The sequence below is a fragment of the Entelurus aequoreus genome, linkage group LG14 (assembly GCF_033978785.1).
Source record: "Entelurus aequoreus isolate RoL-2023_Sb linkage group LG14, RoL_Eaeq_v1.1, whole genome shotgun sequence".
NCBI lineage: Eukaryota > Metazoa > Chordata > Actinopteri > Syngnathiformes > Syngnathidae > Entelurus > Entelurus aequoreus.
The window spans coordinates 15,396,699-15,416,834 of record NC_084744.1 but is presented as its reverse complement, the minus strand read 5'-3'; the positions used below and the strand labels follow the sequence as shown (position 1 = coordinate 15,416,834).

Below are 20,136 nucleotides of genomic sequence, written 5' to 3'. Positions count from 1 at the left end.
GTTCAATAATAAATAAAATAAAAGTGCCACTTTGCAATCTTTGCAAAAAAAAAGGAGGAGCTATGCATTTTGGCAAGACAGGGCTAGTGAACATGAGTTTTACAGTACTCCAGCATTAGTGGCTGCAATGAGCCTGTTTTGCACTGCACAGCTTTTCAAATCGGGGTTGCAGGCTTGACACTGCCACTGTTAAAACCTCATTGAGTTCGGGGCTGAGCTGCCTTGACGCGAGTGCTTCCCGGTGAATGACACAGTGTGTCCAATGCGCATTTGGTGCAACCCTCTTTATTAGAGCCTGCAGCCCGTTTCTTTACCTTGCCATGGTCTGTGCGCCATCAGAGCAAAAGCCCACACAGTTTTCCCATTTAAGGTTGTGTTCTTTGAGGAAACGGTCCATTATCTCGAACAGCTCATCAGCAGTGGCTCTATTTTTTTATGTATTTGCAAAACAGCAAATCCTCGCACAGTGACTTGCCATTCACAAAGCTTCCGCTTAGCCCCGCCCCCATTAGTTACTTGCTATGTCTGTCAAACTTTCGCTCCTACCTAGAAATTTAAAGCCTACAGGAAAAATAAGTAATTTACATTTATTTATATAGCGGATTTCACAGACAGAATCACAAAGTGATTTACAGTGTGTATAAAAAATTAAAGCATAGTAAAAAAAAAAAATCTAAGTATAATTAAAAAAAAAAAAAAATGTAAAGTGAAATTTCCTCCTGTCATGTCTCTATTCCCCACCAGTGGGGGGCGCCCCACACTTTGAGAAACGCTGCCTTATGGTGTGTGCCAAGTTTTGGACGATTCAGCTAAACACACAACAAACTTTGGGGTTTCATAACAGCGCCACCATGTGGTGTATATGTCTGGCAAATAATGGTACAGTATCACAGTGGGGGTGCATGTTTTAGCTAATATTCATCATTTTGTGAGCTGTGGTCCAGGAGTACAGTGTGTTCCAAATTATTGTAATAATTTAATACATTAATAATCTTATATAAAGCATTTAACAAATTATTGCCGCCTAATCTACAAAGTTTTTTTATAAGACGAGTGTAGGCTCATAACTTGAGAGGCTTTGGATATTTCTTATTGCCGAGAGCTCAAACCACTCGTAAACGTTTTTGTGTGTCTGTATGCGGAGTAAAACTATGGAACAAACTGGACTTACAACACAAGCAATGCCAAACTATTAATCCATTTAAAGGCCTACTGAAATGAAATTTTCTTATTTAAACGGGGATAGCAGGTCCATTCTATGTGTCATACTTGATCATTTCGCGATATTGCCATATTTTTGCTGAAAGGATTTAGTAGAGAGCTTCGACGATAAAGTTCGCAACTTTTGGTCGCTGATAAAAAAGCCTTGCCTGTACCGGAAGTAGCGTGACGTCACAGGTTGTGGAGCTCCTCACATCTGCACATTGTTTACAATCATGGCCAGCAGCAGCGAGAGCGATTCGGACCGAGAAAGCGACGATTACCCCATTAATTTGAGCGAGGATGAAAGATTTGTGGATGAGGAAAGTGAGAGTAAAGGATTAGAGGGCAGTGGAAGCGATTCAGATAGGGAAGATGCTGTGAGAGGCGGGTGGGACCTGATATTCAGCTGGAAATTACTACAACAGTAAATAAACACAAGACATATATATACTCTATTAGCCACAACACAACCAGGCTTATATTTAATATGCCACAAATTAATCCGCATAACAAACATCTCCCCCCTCCCGTCCATATAACCCACCAATACAACTCAAACACCCGCACAACACACTCAATCCCACAGCCCAAAAGTACCGTTCACCTCTGTAAAGTTCATGCAGCACATATATTTCCCCAAAGTTACGTACGTGACATGCACATAGCGGCACGCACGTACGGGCAAGCGATCAAATGTTTGGAAGCCAAAGCTGCGTACTCACGGTAGCGCGTCTGCTATCCAACTCAAAGTCCTCCTGGTTGTGTTGCTGCAGCCAGCCGCTAATACACCGATCCCACCTACAGCTTTCTTCTTTGCTGTCTTCATTGTTCATTAAACAAATTGCAAAAGATTCACCAACACAGATGACCAGAATACTGTGGAATTTTGCAATGAAAACAGACGACTTAATAGCTGGCCACAATGGTGTTCCAATATGTCCGCACAATCCGTGACGTCACGCGCAAACGTCATCATACCGAGACGTTTTCAGCAGAATATTTCGCGGGAAATTTAAAATTGCACTTTACTAATCTAACCTGGCCGTATTGGCATGTGTAGCAATGTTAAGATTTCATCATTGATATATAAACTATCAGACTGCGTGGTTGGTAGTAGTGGGTTTCAGTAGGCCTTTAAACTATTATACAAACTGGATTTACAACACAAGCAATGCCAAACTATTAATCCATTTAAACTACCGGTATTATACAAACATGGGGTCTGGTTCAAATATAGAGATGAGGGTCTTTAATTTGACCTGCTGCTGTACTCTGTCTCAAAGTGTTAACATGTGCTCAATGTTTCCTTACCATTATTGCTATGTTGTCTATTACCATTGTTAGTATATTCATTATTCCTACATTGTTGATACAAATTATTGTTACAGTGTAATAATTATTGTTACCTGTGGTAATGCCACTATAATACAACATCTGTATTATAATCCTTGAACAAAGTAAGAGTGAAACTCATGTGAATAATCACTGAATGGAGAACTGGGGGTGGGATTAAATAAGTTATCTTCCTCCCACTCCCTTTCAGGCAAAACTGGACAATCATGCATTACATACTATACATTACCTTTTGCACTATATTAATTTATATTATTATGTGTTGTCAACTTTGTACTTTTTTATGTCATTGCCTGAAATAAATAAATAATCAATCAAATATTTAATTGTGCAAAGTAAATTTTTCTAAAATTTTCATGAATAATTGATTCAAATGTCAGTCAGTATAATTTTCAAGACATCAGCCGTTAGAGTTTAATTCAAATTTCATTGAACAAATCTCGAAAATAACAGTATTTTAACAATAAATAAATACAATAAATAACTCAAAGTGCACTGTTCCAAATGATTAAGCAGAACAGCGTTTCAAGACATTTTATAGGCTGTACAGAACTCAAAATGGTCACATGTTGAATTTGTAGCATTATAAGACCATATAAATTAAAATATTTTTGATCGAAATAACTTTTGATGAAACAGGCTGAGTTACATGTTAATATGGGACCCCTTGCTTGATATCACTTTCATAAGACCTGCATCCATTCAACTTGTGAGTTCTTGGACAGTTTCAGCTTTAATGTATTTGCAGGATGTTAGAATAGCGTCCAAGAGCTGCTGCTTGGATATGAACTGTCTCCCACCCTCATAGATCCTTTGCTTGATGATGCTCCAGAGGTTCTCAATAGGGTTGAGGTCAGGAGAGGATAATGGCCACACCATCAGTTTCTCTCCTCTCATTCCCATAGCAGCCAGTGACTCAGTGGGGTTCTTTGCAGCATGAGATGAGGCATTGTCATGCATGAAGATTATTTTTTGATTTTTTTTTCTCCCCATGATTCCAGCCCAAAACATGACACACCCCCGCCCCCTTGCTGCCGTCTCAGCCTGGTTGGGACATTGTGGCCATTCACCAACCATCCGCTGCTGCAGCCATCTGGGCCATACAGGGTTGCACGACACTCATCGCTAAACAAAACTGTTTGAAAATGAGTCTTCATGTATTCCTGAGCCCACTGCAACCATTTCTGCTTGTGAGCATTGTTTAGGGGGTGGCCCAATATTAGCTTTAAGCACACTTGAAAACTTCTTGAGGATCCTACACCTTAGTAATACATATTTGCTGCTTTGCAATGGCCCTTTAGCAGCTTCTCTCTTATTTCGATGTAGTTGTCTGGCAGAGACTTTTTAAAATGTCGCCTTTATCTGCACGAACTCGCCTGTGCTCTGAATTAGCAACACATTTCTTTACAGTTTGATGATCAAGCATACATTTTTTTGGAAATATCCAATGTTCTCATACCCTGAGCAAGGTAGTGTACTATCTTACGCTTTTCAGCAGCAGAGAGGTCGTTTTTCTTCCCCATATCGCTTGAAAACTGTGGCCTGCTTAATAATGTGGAACATCACTTTTAAGCAGTTTTCCTTTGATTGGGCTCACCTGGGAGAGTATTTATCACAGGTGTCTAAGATTGATGTCAATGATCTACAGAGCCTTGAGACACAATGCCATCCATGAGTTTAATGGAAAACCCCCAAAAATAAAGGTTTTTGACTAGAGATGTTCGATAATATCGGACTGCCGATATTATCGGCCGATAAACGCTTTAAAACGTAATATCAGAAATTATCGGTATTTGTTTCAAAAAGTAAAATGTATTACTTTTTAAAATGCCGCTGTACGGAGTGGTACACGGACGTAGGGAAGTACAGAGCAGTTGCGTCTTCCAGTCATACTTGCCAACCCTCCTGATTTTCCCGGGAGACTCCCGAATTTCAGTGCCCCTCCCGAAAATCTCCCGGGGCAACCATTCTCCCGAATTTCCACCCAAACAACAATATTGGGGGCGTGCCTTAAAGGCACTGCCTTTGCGTGCCGGCCCAATCACATAATATCCACGGCTTTTCACACACACAAGTGAATGCCACGCATACTTGGTCAACAGCCATAAAGGTTACACTGAGGGTGGCCGTATAAACAAGTTTATCACTGTTACAAATATGCGCCACACTGTGAACCCACACCAAACAAGAATGACAAACACATTTCGGGAGAACATCCGCACTGTAACACAACATAAACACAACAGAACAAATACCCAGAACCCCTTGCAACACTAACTCTTCCGGGACGCTACAATATACACCCTCCGCTACCCCACCTCAACCTCCTCATGTTCTCTCAGGGAGAGCATGTCCCAAATTCCAAGCTGCTGTTTTGAGGCATGTTAAAAAAAATAATGCACTTTGTGACTTCAACAATAAATATGGCAGTGCCATGTTGGCATTTTTTTCCATCACTTGAGTTGATTTATTTTGGAAAACCTTGTTACATTGTTTAATGCATCCAGCGGGGCATCACAACAAAATTAGGCATAAGAATGTGTTGATTCCACGACTGTATATATCGGTATCGGTTGATATCGGAATCGGTAATTAAGAGTCGGACAATATCGGAATATCGGAAATCGGCAAAAAAGCCGTTATCGGACATCCCTATTTTTGACTCTTAAATGCAATTTGCATAATCATTTGGAACACAGTGTAGATGATAGTTTTTGTTTACATGTAATTTAACATGGCCGTCTTCTTCTGTCCACAAGGTATGCCGATGAACCACCAAGGCAATCCTCGCATGATGGGACCTGGCAACGCAGGACCCATGTCCGCTCTCAGTCCCCTGGGTATGAACCCAATGGGGTCCCAGCCGCTCTCACACGGCATGCCGCCGCAAATGCCCTCCCCCAACGCCCCCAACATGGGCCCCGGTATGATACCTCACGGCATGATGATCCCACCGAATCCGCAAGACCCCGCCGGCATGGTGAACCCTCAGATGATGCCCCAGGGACGTCTTGGGTACCCTCACCGAAACCAGGTCTACCCTCTCACCCAGTCTCCGTCGCAGCAGGGCCCCTTCTCTCCGCACAACGGGCCCGGTCCCCAAGGATTCCCAGGCCACCCCATGAGCTTCCAGGGTGAAGGAGGCCCCATGGGAGGGCGGATGGGGTCCATGCCTCACGGAGCAGGACCAGACGGGGTCATGTGTAAGTCGAACACCCCCGGAGGACCGGAGTTCAACAGCATGCAAGGTGGGTTCAGCGAGGCGGACCTTCACGAGGTGATGCGGCCGGGAGCGTCCGGCATTCCTGAGTTCGACCTGTCCAGGATTATCCCGTCGGAAAAACCCAGCCAGACTCTGTCCTACTTCCCTCGCGGCGGAGGAGACAATCCTGGAGGCAAAGCGCCGCACCCTTCCGGCTTCCCCATGCAGGCCATGATGGGTGACGGTCACCCGAGAATGGGCATGCCTATGCAGGGCATGGGGGGGATGCCCGGGGGACCCGGCGGGGGAATGGGCCCCCAAGACATGCCGATGGGCAACCCCGGCCACAACTCCATGCGCCCGCCTGGATTCATGGGCCAAGGCATGATGGGCCACCAACCCCGGATGATGTCCCCCGGGGGTCCGGGAGGGATGATGCAGGGGAGACAAATGGCCCACCCTGGACCTGGGGGATCCCCTAACATGATGATGTCACTGCAGGGCATGGGCGGCCCCCCGCAGCAGACAATGATGATGGGGGGTCAGATGAGGCCACGCGACATGGACATGGGCTTCAGTCCGGGTTCTGGAATGTTCTAAAGCGGGGAACTTTGTAGAATGTTCTCCGGCGGCGCGTCGATAAGACTGAAAGGAAGGAAGTATTATCCACAAAAACGGACATCTTTTTGCCACATTTGGAATCATGAACTTCAGAATGTATGAAATTGTCGTGCAAAAAAAAAAACTGTTCTCGTGGTTTATTTTGTCATCGTTTTTTGACTCTTAAATGGACTGAAGCTCAGCGTGGAGATGATACAGTATACTTTTTCCCAAAATAAGAAATCTCGGTATGGAACAGGCTGGAGACCAACGATGGCGTTGAAAGGACTCCATCCAATGTTTTTTTTGACTGTTTCTGTATAGTATACACGTGTGTGTGTGTGTGTGTGTGTGTGCGTGCGTGTGTGTGTGCGCGTGTGTGAGAGTGCGTGTTTCTGTGTGTATAGGCATTCTATCAGTGACCTCTCGACCTCCTTCTTACCCGACTTTATTTGGGGAGGGGGAGGAAGCGCCCCCTTAAAAAAATACTGTACTGTTTACCATTGGTGGGCTATTGGAATTTTAGTCTATTTTAATTTCCTTTGTAACTCCAGTGTATAACAAACCAAACTATGACCTCATTAAGATAATAGTATTATTAAAGAAAGGAAAAAAAAAAGCACAAACATGGACCGTCTGCCGAAAGCGTCTTCTTTCTCTATTTTTACCACATGAAGTGTGTGATGGGAGGGGGGATACTTTGCAGCATAGTGCTCCAAAATTGCCCAGGACTTCTTTAGCCAGCGTGGATACTATTGCTAAAACCCAGATGTGCTTTGTGTCTTCTCGTTGGTTTTTTTTTTTCTTCCTGGTTGACTCTGGGTGAATCATTCCCACAGCAATAATCCCCCCAACCCCCTCCAATGGTCAGCAGAACGGAGTGGCTCAGCGCCGCAGCAGGTATGCCATAGAACTAGTTAGCGGTAGTTAAAGGCACCCGGAGTGAGACACCGATGTAAACACGCACTGCTTTTACCATCCAGTTGACTTCCTCTTCTCTTTTTCTCTGTTGTATAAGCTTGTCATTGTGTTTCTCCGTTGGCTTTGGTGCAAATAGTCTACCAGGGCTGTGGTGATGGACTACAAATAAAAGATATTGTTTTGGTATATACATGTTGTCCATGCTTTTTATGTGGATGTTTTCTTTTCACCTTTCTTTACATATTTCCCAGCATTTTTCCAAATGTAGCCCTTCATAGGGCACTCATTAAAATCCTGTACTTGTTTTTGTTTTTTATTTTACTAACATATTAGTAAAATGAAAAATATCCTCTAACCCCGAGTTTGTTTTTTTACAATATTTTCTTTCTGTTTCGGTATTTATTTATGTTTCTCAGTCATTTAGATTCCTTTACCAGTTTTACCCTAATATTAATTTCCCGATATTCTCATGGTGCAGATGGTTCCAGGTTCGATTCCACTCTAGTCAAGAGAGCGAGAGTGTCCTTGGGCAAGTGTCTTGCCAAAAATCACAAAGAAATCTTCTGGGGGAGGATGACGCCCCTACAGGGGTTTGGTTTACAAACTTTCAGCCCCACCTAAAACAAAATTCACCAGCTGCCACCAGGGGCGGATTAAGAAATTTTGGCCCCCTGGGCCTGACATGGTCTTGGCCCCTCAACCCCCCGCGCGTGTGGGCGCACACACACGCACGCACTATGCAAGAAATACTGTATACTGTGAACAGACATGCACACTGTACTGTACAGAAGAGTGCACATACTGCACACACACTATTAGGTATACCACACAGACACTGACAAGCACAGGTTTCACACAGACACAGGGGGAGGGGATAAATGGCCTAAAAATAAACATTTTTGAAAATGATTACACCCACTTCAGTGATGGTGCATTGGGTCATTTGAGAGATATTATGTATTGGAAGTTGGTAGCTATCATGAAATAAACCCCCCAACCCACCCAAAAAACTAAATCGGACATGATTTTTGCCCCCTTTTCCTCCCTTCTATCATTAAAAATAAAATAATATCTTAGGAAAACACATTGGCATAACGGCAGCTGTGCAGCAAATTGAGGCTCAAAGTCTGTATCTATTTGTGGTTAAGCTTGAGGAGAAGGAGAAAGGTAAAATGATAACATGCATCGGAGAGCACCACAAAGAAAGGTGTAGGCCAGTTCATGGTACAAGGGCTGCATGCAGGTCAAGATAGCCCATTTCCAAGAATGCTATAGTGGCTGGACAGGCACTGGACATGTCCTGAACTCAGTGTCAGACGTGGCTGCCGAATACTTGGATGAAGTGAAGCAGCTGACAGATCTCATGCTGCCCCATCTGAAGACTGTCCTGGCCAGGCAGAGGATGGATGAGGAGACCTTCCCAATGGACCCTGTCAGTGAACAGGCTAGTAACATTGATGGCACCCCTGTGCACAACATTGGGATGGAGAGACAATGTGGCAAGGTGGACTACAAACTGAAGAAGTTGGGCACACTGAACGCAGTCAATAGGTCAATAATTTTACAGAAGAGCCAGGAGCTTCAGAGGTTTCAAGGCAGCAGCACAAGCAAAAAGGGAGGTTGAACTCAACTGGAGTAAATTCATGAAGGCAAAATTCGAGAGTAGGGCAGATGAGAAACAAGAGATGGCTCAAAGAAAGGAGAGTAAGAGACTAGACATGCTGGACACACTGAAATCTTTTGATGGCCCCTTCACGATAGTGGGGAAGTTGAAAAGTTCCTTGTGGATGAAAGTCTGCACAAGAATGCAAAGCTGCAGAGAATGAAGCTTGAGGTTCAGTTTGCCAGAGAAAGCACCAAGCTTCTGCCTAAAGTCAATCCTATCTTCACAATCCAGGTGACACTTCCCAGAAATGGCAAAAGTGCAATTCTCCAAGTCATAATGGATACTTAGAATTTTATGGTGGTGGTAAGTATTCATGAAAACAGGTAGCCTAACATTAGTGAATGGGTGAATTCTGGAAATAACCTAAAAATCTTACACAGTGCACCTTTAAGCAAGGGGTTTCTTTCGTGCTTTCAATTTTGCAAAATCATCCACCACATCATTGAAGTCCAACTCTCTTGTCAGCTCACTCTCAATTGCCATTAGAGATAACGCATTTAATCTTTTCTGAGTCATTCTTGTGCGCAGCTCATTTTTTACTCTTGACAAAAGAGAGAATGAGCGTTCTCCCTCACAGTTACTGACCGGTAGAGTGAGAAAAATCTGTAGCGCAATGTATGTATTAGGAAACGTAGGCTGTAGTCCAAAATGTATTATTGTTTTGAGCAGTCCTGAAGGGGTCCTCTCCTCATCAGTGTTGTTGAGCTGTATAAAAGATTTGAACTGTATAAGCTCCTGTCCAAGACTTTCATTGAGGTCAGATGGGTATGATTCAGTGAGAATCTTGGCCTTGTGAAGGACTGAAGCATTGGACTCTGTATCCAAAGAGAAAAGGACACTGAACAAATTGTTCAGATGTTTGTAGGCCTCCAGACGGTGATTAAGGCTTGAACTCAGTTGATCAATAGAGGCAATAAATGTCTCTATTTGAAACAGTTGCCTTCCCTCAAGCACAACATCTGGGGATGCTGATTCATCAGCAAACTTTTTACGTTTCCTCGTCCGTTCAGCCCTGTAAGATGGGGTGCCACCCAACATGTTTAAGGCTTTCTGCTCAAAATGATCAAATAGATCTCTTTGGGAGAGAACAAAGGTGCGCAGAGATTCCAGCAATCTAACTGCTGTACCAAGGTCCATGTCTGCTTTTTGAAGTTGCAGACTTGTGGCCTGAAATCTGGACAGAACAGTGTCCCAAAAGCCTGCCATGAAGGCCATCTCAAGTGAATCCAGCTTCCGCACTAGACTGTCAGCTTCAGTTCGTGTGTCTCGTTTCTCTGTGTCATCAGTGGAAATAACCTGTAGTGCTGCTTTTATTTTACTGTAGTTCTGCCACAGTGCTTTGGTAGATTCTGCACGGCAACTCCAACGCGTGTTGGATAAAGCTTTAAGTGTGAGATCTATGTTGGAATTGCCAAATACCCTGTCCCATCGGTGTGTGGATGCAGTTGTGAAGTTGTAAATAGACTGAATCAAGTCAAAATACTTAGAGACTTCATTTCCACATCTGTCAATGCTGTTGACTCCCACCAAATTCAAAGAGTGAGCTGCACATGGAATATAGTGTATTAATGGGTTGCTTTTCTTTAAGTGAGCCTGCAACCCATTATACCTCCCTGACATGTTGCTGGCATTATCATAAGCCTGCCCCCTGCAATTTGACAGCTCTAACCCTAGATTTTCCAACACAGACATGACACAGTTAGCCAAACTTTCACCTGTATGGCTAGTAATGGGCTCAAAACCCACAAAGCGTTCAACAACACTGCCCTCTTTGCTAACAAAACGGAATATGAATGTCAATTGGTCCACATGAGATAAATCTGGGGTTGAATCCACAATGATAGAGTAGTATTTGCTTGCTTGCAGTTCATCTGCTATAGCCTGTTTGGTTTTTGCACCCATCAATTCAATGAATTCCTCACAAATGGTGGAGGACAGATATGAGGTATTACCTCGACCCATCTGCCCAAACTTTCTGATGTGATCCTTTAGAAAGGGATCAAATTCAGCCAGGACCTCCAGAATACCAAGGTAGTTCCCATTGAGAGGAGACCCTAACGATTCATTTTTACCCCTAAATGCAAGGCCCCTTTCTGCAAGGAATTTAATGACTGCAACAACTCTTTGTAACACCTGCCTCCAATAGCTGCTCTCTGCCTGAAACTGTTTGAACAGGTCTGCATCAACTGTGGCACCTTTGGCGCGGTTCAAGACTGCTTGCATGCAGGTTATGTGCTCAGCACTTCGCTCATGTTCACCAAATCTTTCTGAGTGTTTCCAATCACAATAGCCTGTCACAAAAGAATGCGTTTTTGGGGAAAACAGTTTGCATGCAAAGCAGTAAACATTACCAGTAGAGGGAGAGTACATCAGCCACTCTCTTTGTACTCGTTGTCCATTGGGCAAGTGTGAAGTAAAATGTTCATTGTTTAGGCATCGGGTTTTGCCTCCTAGCCCACTGTTCCTCACAGAAGCTGGATAATGGCTGTGACGGTTGTGAAATGATTTTGCACCTCTTTGAATAAGAACTTCCTTCATTGACTCAGTGAGGGTCTCAGCCCATTTAGCGGGATCACTAGGTAGAGTTGTCACTGTAGATGGTGTTGAAGAAAGATTCAGCTCATTTTCTATGCTGTCCAGAGGTGCAGTGACCTCACATTCATCCGAGCAACTGGCTACTGCTGAATTGGTTGAATCATAAGCATCAGAAGCATTTGGTTCAGTGTCTACACTTGTAGTGGTCTCAGGATCTTGGGAGCTACATGCTAGCTCAGGTGCATTGCTAACCTTAGCTGAATTTGCAGTAGCATTTATAGAATTGCTTTCAGCAGATGTCTTTGTACTGAAGAAGCTGGAGATATTTGGAACACTCTCAAGTAAAACTGATTCCTTTTTTTTCTTTTCTTGCTGAATTTTTTTTCTAGCTCCTCCACTTAAACGTTTATGATCCATATTTCCCTTCTTTCTTTGCACATTGGCTCTTTGCCTATCACAACAGATAAACCAACTATGTGTGTGTGTGTGTGTGTGTGTGTGTGTGTGTGTGTGTGTGTGTGTGTGTGTGTGTGAGTTTGTTTGTGTGTTTATGATCGGTGCTGCTTCCTTCAAGTGTGTGAGGTGATTTAGAAAACTAGCAACCCAGCATCAACACTCCAAAGCAGAGAATAACAGCTTACTAGCATAGACAATTGAGAGCAGAGAATCAACTGATTCGTCTGATAGACAGCAGGAGAGCAGAGTGGTCAGTGATGATCGAATCAAGAAAATGTCTAAATGGCAAGGGAACAGACTGATTTGTACTGAGGAGAAAGAGAGAGAGAGCCAATTACAGTGAAATATATTCCAAAAGAGCCAAGTGACTAGCTGAAGGCAGGGACAAATGCCTTGGAGTGACCAACAAGAGTGCAAAGTACCAAATGGCAAAATGTGGAAAGACCAACAGGCAGATCTGCTTTTACCTCTTATCTTCACAACCAAAAAGTTGCTAAATGATGTTTTCAGTCGCTAGCCAGGTATAGCCAAAAGACGCGAAATCTAGCGGCAAAGTCGGTCAATCACACTGACAGTGAAACAAATATTTTGAAAAGATAATAATTGTACACCTTTGTGCACTTTAGTCTTCTATCTAAATATTTTCACAAAGGACACCAAGGCAGCTTGCTAGCTATGATGGGAGCAACAATGTCTGATAGACAGCAGGAGAGCAGAGTGGTCAGTGATGATCCAATCAAGAAAATGTCTAAATGGCAAGGGAACAGACTGATTTGTACTGAGGAGAAAGAGAGAGCCAAGTACAGTTAAATATATTCCAGAGCCAAGTGACTAACTGAAGGCAAAGACAACAGCCAGATACCTTAGCAGAGACCAACAAGAATTCAAAGTACCTAATAGCAAGATGGCGAGACCAACACAATAAATTGTATTAGGATTTAATTTATTAACGTTAATCTTAACAGACAAAAAGTTGCTGAATAATGTTTGTAGTCGCTAGCCAGGTATGCCCAAAACAAGAGTCGCTAAACCTAGCAGCAAAGTTGCTTAATTGCAACACACTCTAGGATTCAGGGGAATTAAGGATAATAAAGATATTAATTGTACAACTTTTTGTACTTTTTTTCTAGTTTTTTGAGTCGCCAGCCATGTATGGCCAAAAGTCGCTAATTGAATGCCAACGTTGCTTAATCGCCAACACACTGGGACTCACTGAAGGACTGACTGAATAAAAAAGATAATTAAGATAATTGTGTACTTTTCTCTTCTGATATTTTCTCTAAGGACCCCAAGCTATCTGCAAGCAGCAATAATGTCTGACAGACAGGAGAGCAGAGTGGTCAGTGATGAATGGCAAGGGAACAGGCTGATTTGTACTGAGGAGAAAGAGAGAGAGAGAGCCAATTACAGTGAAATATATTCCAAAAGAGCCAAGTGACTAGCTGAAGGCAGGGACAAATGCCTTGGAGTGACCAAGAAGAGTGCAAAGTACCAAATGTGGGAAGACCAACAGGAAGATCTGCTTTTACCACTTATCTTCACAACCAAAAAGTCGCTAAATGATGTTTTTAGTCGCTAGCCAGGTATGGCCAAAAGACGCGAAATCTAGCGGCAAAGTCGGTCAATCACACAGTGAAACAAATAATTTTAAAAAGATAGTAATCGTACAATGTCTTGTACTTTTGTCTTCTTTCTTAATATTTCTCAAAGGACACCAAAATGTCGCTATCTGCAGGCAGCTTGCTAGCTATGATGGCAGCAACAATGTACCTTAGAGTGACTGACCAACAAGAGCTCAAAGTACCTAATGGCAAAATGTGGAGAGACAGACACAATAAATTGCATTAAGATGAAGAGAACTGTTGCTATTATTAATCTTAACATCAACCAGAAAGTCGCTAAATGTCACCAGCCAGGTATGGCCAAAAGTCGCTTAATTGGCCACACACAGTAACAGAGAAACTAACAAAAAAAAGATCATAAAGATAATAGTTGTACAACTGTGTGTACTTTTGTCTTCTTTCTAAATATTTTCCCAAAGGACACCAAAATGTTGCTATCTGCAGGCGGGAGCGTGCCTATGTTCCCCGGGTCCTATGTTCCCCGGGTCCTATGTTCCCCGGTTGTTCCTGGGTCTTTGTATGCGACCGGGGAACTTAGGACCCTTTTTCTAAAAAAGGGTCCTATGTTCCCTGCATTGTATCTGGCGAAATTGCGAAATTGTGCCCTGACCAAAACCATCCCTAAACCTAACCTGTCACAGGGCGTTGTGGAGCACTTTTTTTTGGCGAAATTGTGCCCTGACCAAAACTATCCCTAAACCTAACCTGTCACAGGGCGTTGTGGAGCACTTTTTTGGCGAAATTGTGCCCTGACCAAAACCATCCCTAAACCTAACCTGTCACAGGGCGTGCGGCAGCAGATAGAGCAACTCAAACGCGAACTTCCTTCCTTCGACAACTTAAACGCGTCTCTGTCATGCGTGTCTGCGTGCGTCTTACTTAGTCGCGCATTGGAAGCAGCGGGGAACATAGAACCCTTTTCTGGAAAAAGTGTTGTACGTTCCCCGCAGCGGGGAACATAGAACCCTTTTTTTTAAAAAGGGTCCTTAGTTCCCCGGTAGAGGGGAACATAGGACCCGGGTAACATAGGGACGGGGAACATAGGGATGACCCGCTGCAGGCAGCTTGCTAGCTATGATGGCAGCAACGATGTCTGCCAGACAGGAGAGAGTGGTCAGTGACGATCGAATCGAGAAAATGACAAAATGGGTCAAAGACCAAAAAGTTATTAACTGACAGCAGTGACAAATGTCAGACTGTAAACTTTCTCGAAAGAAAAGGACAAAATGGGAAGATGCTGATAATAACAGCAAAATGGAAAATATAAGAATTTCCAAGTAATGCTCAACTCAAGTGTGTGTGTGTGTGTGTGTGCGCGCGTTAAACTTCTTGTTGAATGATTTCAAATTATCTCTGAGTCTGAACTGAGGGAAAGGAAACCAAATTTTGAGCAGTCTCTCACGAGTTCAAAATACCAAATGAGGAGATTCTAAAAGAACAGACCGGTTTATGAAAGACTTGATGGGGGAGGGGCACAGCTAAGAATACTTGAGTGAGATTCTGTGATCCAAATTCGAGATAGAGCTTTTTGATAATGATAATTTGTCAGAGTAAGGTTGTGTAATCAAAATTTGAGAATGAGCTTTGTCAATCAATCAAGAATATTTGCATTAAGTTCTGTGATCAAAATTCAGAAACAACCTTTAATAATTGATAAAGAATATGTGAGTGAGGTTGTGTGATCCATCCAATTTGAGAATTAGCTTTGATAATAATGATTGAGAGCCTCTGGCCCTCTGTGGATCATGGCCGCGGGGCCAATTTTGCCTGGCCCCTTGGGGCCTCTGTGGGTCGTGGCCGCGGGGCCAAGTTGGCCTGGCCCCTTGGGGCCTCTGACCCTCTATGGATCGGGGCCAAGTTGGCCTGACCCCTCGGGGCCTCTGGCCCTCTATGGATCATGGCCGCGGGGCCAAGTTGGCCTGACCCCTTAGGACCTCAGGCCCTCTGTGGGTCGCGGCCGCGGGGCCAAGTTGACCTGGCCCCTTGGGGCCTCTTACCCTCTATGGATCGTGGCCGCGGGGCCAAGTTGACCTGGCCCCTTGGGGCCTCTGGCCTTCTGTGGCTCGCGGCCGCGGGGCCAAGTTGGCCTGGCCCTTTGGGGCCTCTGGCCTTCTGTGGGTCGTGGCCGCGGGGCCAAGTTGGCCTGGCCCCTTGGGGCCTCTGACCGTCTATGGATCGTGGCCGCGGGGCCAAGTTGACCTGGCCCCCTGGGGCCTCTGACCCTCTATGGATCGTGGCCGCGGGGCCAAGTTGGCCTGGCCCCTTGGGGCCTCTGACCGTCTATGGATCATGGCCGCGGGGCCATGTTGGCCTGGCCCCTTGGGGCCTCTGGCCCTCTGTGGGTCGCGGCCGCGGGGCCAAGTTGACCTGGCCCCTTGGGGCCTCTTACCCTCTATGGATCATGGCCGCGGGGCCAAGTTGGCCTGGCCCCTTGGGGCTTAAGATTATTATTTTTGCAAAAGTAGTTTTGCTTGGGTCGCGGCCGCGGGGCCAAGTTGGCCTGGCCCCTTGGGGCCTCTGGCCCCCTGGGCCTGGGCCCGGTAGGCCCGGTCATTAATCCACCTATGGCTGCCACTGATTATGATGTGTTCTCATTTTAGGCAAAGTATAAGACAATACTTTCTTAACAGTATAATTGTAACCAGGAATATGTCTTCAAGTAACAATATTCAAATACTAACATTGTTGGGTAAAACAAAATTTGGTTATATTCTGAATCCAGTGAAACAGATTTTAGCTGATATAAAGACTTTCAGGTGTTTATATGTGTTTATATTTAAGTATTTGGCAGATGCTTTTATTCAAAGCGACATACATAAAAAATAGATATAAAACAATCACTTTAAACATTATCATTTAAGGGAAGAATGTGATACAAAATATCAATACAAAGTGTCAAAACAGAATAAACTGCTGCTGCAGCAACAGAGATACAGTCTATAGGTCCCTAAGATATATAGATATCTAATGTATTCATACAGTGTTTATGTAGGATATACGCATGTATATATAACCTAATCATATTGTTTTTTCAATTTAAAAATAGCTGACCGTTTTTTCCCCCTTCTCTGGGATTATATTCCCAGTTTTGATCTCAGACGTCTGGTCATTTATAGCATATCAGAATATTCTATTACTGTTAAGCAAACTATGGATAATAAAACACGCCAAAACATATGTCCTTTATCATAGCTACACGTATGACAAAAACCCGCGTGAAAATCAGTGGTATTTAGTGGGGTAAAATGAATTAAATGAGCTGACAGTTCATTGTTCCTGCCAAATGAATTGCACTGAGTGGAGCGGATCACCACTCCAAGATGGCGGCCCCGCGTCTCGTCAGCGCCAGTAGGCAGTAGCGCTCGATGCTGCGTCTACTTATAAGATGTCTATGGTTTCAGTGGTGGACTGTGGTCCTAACTTTTACCCCTGTTGGCTTTTTGAATCTTTATCTTCCTCATTTATTTAAACTTTATGTTATTCAAGTATGACATTTTTAAATGTAATTAATTTAATTGACAAGCAATTCTATTATGGTCATACTCTTGTTTGCTAGCGGCTACGATTTCAGTACTATTGAAGATCTTTGCTCCTTCTCAACTCTGTGGTAATATTCTTTTCACAAAATACAACCAATAGTACGTTACTGTTAAATCTGACTTGTGAAAAGTAATCCCCCGATTCTTATTTTCAACAGTCCGCTCATTTGAGCAGGAAAACGCTGAAAACCAGCCCGACATCTTTGTTTTCTACCTGTCAACTGTCAGTTTAGGCTGCTCGCCGGCTCCTCATCACCACTTCAAGATGGCGGCCGAATCTCTCGCGTCACAGCAGCCAATGCGGCGTCTACTTATAACATATCTATGATCGCATGCCTGCGTTTCAAATGGTGACGTTTGACTCCGTTTTGACCAATCAAACAGAGCCAGGCGGTCACGTGATTAACTGCGGTGTAGTGATAGGTGCTGGAAACGGATATTACGTAAGGGTGCACCACTACTATTATGCCGGCTGAAAAACAAGCGTTCTGGAATAAAACATGTTCCAGTCGTAACTATCCAGTGTATTATTCATACGAATAACACTTGAAGGTGGCAGCGGTGACTAAAGTGATCACCCACGGAGCAGGACGAGAGGGGGAGTTGTCCGAGGAGAAGTATGTCGTCGCCCGCACTACACGTGTAAACTGTCGGTACCAACGGAGGAGCCGAGCTAACTGATAGCAGCGAGAGCTGCACACCTACCGACCATGAACTGGACCGACCCGGACCTGAGTGAGGCAATATCACTGTTTAAACAGAAAATGATTCTTTACCTAGAGGACGAAGAAATAACAGATGGTGCTAAGCAGGCAAGGAAAGTATGCCGTGGCATTGGAGATGAAGGACTGAATGCCAGTGGTCGCAGTGAGGATGACAAGAAGAAGCCTGCTAAACTATGGGAATTCTATGAAGGTCAGTTAGACTTAGACAAACTTTAATGATCCACAAGGGAAATTGTTCCACACAGTAGCTCAGTTGCAAAGGACAATGCAGGTATAAAACAGACTAAAAATGTACCGCAGTAGCAATATAACATATGTAATATTTGAAACTGAATGTGAATTTTAGGATCCAAAGACATGCACCTGGGGATAGGTTGATTGGCAACACTAAATTGGCCCTAGTGTGTGAATGTTGTCTGTCTGTGTTGGCCCTGCGATGAGGGGGCGACTTGTCCAGGGTGTACCCCGCCTTCCGCCCGATTGTAGCTGAGATAGGCTCCAGCGACCCCGAAGGGAATAAGAGGTAGATAATGGATGGATGGATGGACTCCATCTAATGCAGTACAGGCAAAAGCCAAATGAGAGCATTGATGACTTTGTAACCAGAGCCAGAACGTTAGCTCAAAAATGCCAATTTTTGTGTTTCTTGCAGATAATTTATTATAACTAAGTTAATGCTTTGTGGAATAAGACCAGCAGGTCAACCACAGCATTTGAAATTGTGGAACGTGAATGCAAGATGCAGTTTCTCTGACCCAATCAAACTCGTTGGAGCGCCATGTTCTTTGCTGTAGAAAGGGTGGTGCACATTCAGAAGGAGCGAGGAGAAAAAGCACTCCGCAATGTGTGCATAGCACTGCGGATAAAGATGTAAGTTGGCAGAACTCACGTTGTTTTAAGTGTACCGGTAATAGAACAAATGTGGACATTGCTGATTAATGTGGGTGAATCCACCTGTTTTAAGATCAATATAATAGTTTTCTTTACATGGTCATGTGATAATTGTAGTTGATTTGTTGTGTAGTTTGTATGATCACTTAACACACATAATGAAAATGAAAAAATGGATGTATCAAAAGTTGCTAAAAGCTAAATTACATCTTTACATCTTTTATAGGCTCAATACAGCTGAAATGGCATTTTTGACTGAGGACCTGAATATCCTCCAAGGGCAATCATCATTGCATATGGATTTGGGCTTCCTGCTGCCAACACTTCACCAGTTGCAGGACAAGCTGAAGAAGTTGGAGTCATCTTGCAAAGTGTGTAGACCTCTCATTGATGTCCTGCAGGAGGGGATCCAGAAACATTTTGGAGAGATGATGAAACAACCTGAGCTGATTGCAGCAGCTTTACGCCTACCAAAATTCAGGACATCCTGGACCACTGATGAGCATCTTAAATGACGGTAAATATACTTATGCACATGTACACATTTTCCAAATGAAGATGTGTGTATATCAATCCATGTAATGTTCTTTTTATTTAAGTTCATATTTTATCAGTGACAAATTATAGGCTAGCAAGAGTTAGGAGCACATCAAAAACCAGCAGCTTGGAAGGCTACACAGTAGAAAGGAAAACAATATGTTCAGACCTAATTCTTTTGAAATCACTTCCTCTTGCCACAGGCATCAAAAATCACATGGACACTGACTTGGAGATGGATGATGCTCCCACAAACAGTAGTCACTCTGATGAAGATGACTTCTTTGCATCGCTGAGTACAGGACAATCAAAAACAGGAGAGCTAGAGAGGTACCTTTCATGTCCATCCACTGGAGGTATGGATCTCTTGCATTCCTTTCCTCAAATCAAGAGCCTGTCACTGAAAATCAACACAAGCCTCCCAGCATCTGCAGCCTGTGAGAGACTTTTTAGTCACGCAGGACTCCTGTTCACGGCTAAGAGGTCACAGCTTCACAGTGTGAACCCTGAGAGCCAGTTGTTATTGAAACTGAATAGTCACTTAACTGAGTGATTCTGAATGAACATGCAAAACTTCACATGCACACACACACACACACACTCATGCATACAAACACTAATCAGAAGTGCACAGTGTGTTCCCAGGTGCAGCCCACACCTATCAGAGTTTAGGGTTTTTGTGAAGGCTAACTTGTTCTTTCCCTTAGTAATCTCTGTCTACTGAGCCTATGGTGCTGTTAAGTTATTGTGGCTCATTTTGCCTTAATTTATTTTATTTTAATGTATTATTTAATTTATAATACATGCTTAAAGGCCTATTGAAACCCACTACTACCGACCACGCAGTCTGATAGTTTATATATCAATGATGAAATCTTAACATTAT

General features: G+C 43.6%; 1 protein-coding gene and 1 long non-coding RNA gene across 7 annotated transcripts in view; both read left to right on the top strand.

Moving 5' to 3' along the window:
• The window catches only part of bcl9 (BCL9 transcription coactivator), a 78,201-nt gene extending 70,429 nt beyond the window's left edge, over positions 1-7,772 (top strand). For all 6 annotated transcript variants that reach the window (XM_062069077.1, XM_062069075.1, XM_062069078.1 and 3 more), the window contains one exon: positions 5,316-7,772. In XM_062069077.1, the coding sequence (XP_061925061.1) occupies positions 5,316-6,358 (1,043 nt within the window). In that variant the 3' untranslated portion in view covers positions 6,359-7,772. The remainder of the gene's footprint in view (positions 1-5,315) is intronic.
• Positions 7,773-17,557: 9,785 nt separating this feature from the next.
• Positions 17,558-20,136, top strand: LOC133665272 (uncharacterized). The gene is made up of 4 exons (XR_009828730.1): positions 17,558-18,012; positions 18,475-18,692; positions 18,940-19,230; positions 19,454-20,136. It is a non-coding gene; the product is annotated as an uncharacterized LOC133665272 (long non-coding RNA).